Below are 3,488 nucleotides of genomic sequence, written 5' to 3' on the forward strand. Positions count from 1 at the left end.
TGGAAAATAAAAATAAAAATCTGAACGATATAGGTGCAGTAATAACCGAAAGAGAGAATAGCTTAACCGAAAAGAAACAGAAAAAACAAAATGTATATAACAATAACGAAGAATTACTAGGACTAAAATCACAAGCGGAACCTCTAAAAACAATGTCGACGTTGACGGACATTCAGTATCAGATAAAAATATACAAGACCTAGACGATGACCAGCTTTCTGAAGTCTCTGTTGCTGTTTTGCAAGAAAATAGTGATAAAGAGGCAGAAGAAGCTTTAAAAAATGCAGAGTTGCTTGCTAAATATGTTGACGTAGGTGTGTGGCCTACACAGCTACATGATAATTTTATTAATCACTGTCTCTCACATGAAATGACTTATTTCCAAAATAAAGATCCAAAAAATATATATCCAGTTTCAACAAGGTATTGCAAAGAACAAAACAGATCATTTTCAAATAAGTTCTTTGCGAAAAAAAATTAAAAATAGTCGGTCTTCGTTGTGCTATTCTACCAGTATGGGAAGTGTTTTTTGTCTAGTGTGCAAGCTTTTCTCTGAAATCCCTTCTCAATACACAACTGGATTCTCTGACTGGAAACATATAGGACCATGTTTGGAAAGTCACGAAAATTCTAATGAACATAGGAAATCATTGTTAGTATGGTTAACACGTAAAGAAAATAAGTCTGTTATTGACACACAGTTGCATGAGCACATAAGAAAAGATACGGAATATTACTACAATGTCCTAAAACGTGTATTGCAGTTGGGAAATATTTAAGTGTAAGAGGCTTAGCATTCAGAGGTCACGAGGAAATATTTAGCTCTCCGCACAATGGTAATTTTATGGGCGCTCTGGAATTACTAGCAGAGTTCGATCCATTCATGCGCAAACATATCCAACAACGAGAACTGCGACCAAAGCCTTTCACTTCGTACTTATCAAAACAGTTTATGAACAAATAATATAGATTATGGGAAAACAAGTAATAAAAATAATTATAGCTGAAATAAATAGTGACGATGCAAAGTACTATTCAATTGTGATGGACTCGACAGAAGATTTGTCCCACAATGACCAACTAGCTATTATAGTACGATATTGTTTTGAGGGAAAAGTGTATGAAAGATGTGTATCTTTCATCAAAATTTGTAGTTACATTGGTTTATCTTTATTCAATTCCTTACAAGAATCTCTAGAAAAAAATGGACTGCCATTGGATAATTGTAGAGGACAGTCTTTTGACAACGCGGCAAATATGTCCGGCCGATACAATGGTGTGCAAGCACATCTCAAACAAAAAAATAAATACGCTGATTATGTGCCGTGTGCTGCGCATTCCCTAAATCTAGTTGGAGGAGAAGCGATTAAAGTTGCAACTCAAATTGTGAACTTTTTTGGAATAGTGCAACAAATATATGTTTTCTTTTCTGCATCTACCCATAGGTGGGAGCTTCTAAATCGTGAAACTAACTAAAATTTTCGATAAAAGGTTTAAGCCAGACTAGATGGTCTTGTCACTATGATGCTGTTAGAACTTTAAAAAATAGTTACGGTGATATCATGAACATATTAAAAGCGTTTAGTGACAATATAGATAAGAAACTTGATTTTCGAAGAGAGGCACAGAAATTATATAATGATTTGGCGAAACTTGAAACTGCGATTTTAACTGTTTTTTGGGAAGAAATTTTATAGAGAGATTCAATTTAGTTAACAAAAAAGTTCAGACCCCAGGCTTATGTGAAGGTGAGAAATTCATTAGGTCATTAGAAGTGTTCGTGAGCAGCTTACGAGAACAATCAGATCAGAAACTAAACGAATACGAGGAGACAGCCAAAAAATTAAGTACTAGTGTGGAAAAAGAATACAGTGATTTAAACAAGAGACGTTTACTTCAAAATTTTCGGAAAAATCTACAGAGAAAGTTTCTTTAAATGAAGCAGAAAAATTTAAACGGGATACGCTATACGTTGCATTAGATAAGTTGATTATGGATTTAAACAGAAGAGGCCATGTCTACAGGGAATTTAGCAAAAGATTCAAATTTTTAATGGATTTGCAAGACATTAATATCGAAAATATTGACTTGGAAAGTGCACGTAATGGTATTGATTATTATTCGGATGATATAGATGAACATTTAGTCAATGAATGCATTTAGTTAAAATCCTACTTACAGACTAAGCCAGACTCTTATGACATGCGGTGATATATTCAAGCTAATTTATGAAAAGAAACTTGTCGATGTTTTTCCGAATTGCTATGCAATCTTAAAAATTTTTTTGGCCTTGCCAATCACCAGCTTTGAGGCGGAGCGATCCTTCTCCAGGATGTCCTATATAGAAAACAAATATAGGACAACAATGACGAATGAGAGATTAAATTATTTATCAATTCTTTCCATAAACTGTGATTTAACCAAAGAATTACAATGTGATGATCAAATAAAAGAATTTGCAGCACAAAAATGCAGAAGAGTTACTCTTTAAATGTCTCTTTAATGTATTAAAAAAACTTACATTATATAACTCCTGGAATGTTTTATTTATTTGATTTTTAAGAATAAGTATTATTATTATTATTATTTTCTTATTCTTTATTCTTGACGTGAGAATTTGTTGTTTCGTTTTTTTATTTGTTACTAAAAGTAATACCTAATATGTTTTATTTTTTTTTATTTATGTTTGATGTTTGTTATGTATTCAAAACCTTTTTTCATTATAACTGTGTATAAAAGTTTGTATATCCAAGTGCATCAAATAAAATAAAAAAGTTCTTCAATGTCTGTTGCCAATAATTTTTTCTATTAAAAAAGAATAAAAAAAAAAAAACAGTTTTTCGACAAAATGGCAAAATAAGTCGCCACAACTAACCCAAACTTGGGCTAATTTTGGTTAATTGGATAGGTCCCCAACGAGTGTTAGTCCAGGGCTCCCAAAGTTAACGGTCCGCCACTGCTGCTGTGTATATATCACAAAGCAGTAGCGCACTCAGGATTTAATCTTGTGTGTGTGTGTGTGTGTGTGTGTGTGTGTGTGTTGGGGGGGGGGGTCCCCGAGTTGAGTAGACGATTTGAGAATACACACTACGCATCGCATACGACCTATGGCTGAGCATCTGCAGTGATCACTAATTCATAAGTAGTATAGAAATAGAAGACACGACACAACATAAAAATAAAAAAATGAATTTTAATTAGGAAAAGATTTTTGGAAAATTTTCTAGTGTTTTTTTCCTATTTCTTTTTTCGGGGGAAGGGCCCCTGGGTGCACCTGTCAAAAGTGATATTACTATGAATATCAAAAATATGGAACGGAATTTGTCTATTTTTTTTCTTCATTAACTTTTACTGTAGCTAACTCGATTTTCACTCCAATATTTGTGACATTAACTTTGTCTCCATTGAAAATAACTGTTTCGCTTGATGCATAGGTGGAGATTTCCTATATAGTATTGTAGTCTGCTTGTCGCTGCTAAATCCGATTG

General features: G+C 33.2%; 1 protein-coding gene across 1 annotated transcript; it reads left to right on the forward strand.

Annotated features, from left to right (window-relative positions):
- Positions 1 to 972: 972 nt before the first annotated feature.
- Positions 973 to 1,476, forward strand: LOC150099668 (zinc finger MYM-type protein 1-like). The gene has a single exon (XM_090403475.1). The coding sequence runs from the start codon at positions 973 to 975 to the stop codon at positions 1,474 to 1,476; it is 504 nt and encodes a 167-aa protein (XP_090259601.1).
- Positions 1,477 to 3,488: the final 2,012 nt, after the last annotated feature.

This window comes from Typopeltis vanoorti, chromosome 14, assembly GCF_054136105.1.
Source record: "Typopeltis vanoorti isolate ZY-2024b chromosome 14, IOZ_Tvanoo_1.0, whole genome shotgun sequence".
NCBI lineage: Eukaryota > Metazoa > Arthropoda > Arachnida > Uropygi > Thelyphonidae > Typopeltis > Typopeltis vanoorti.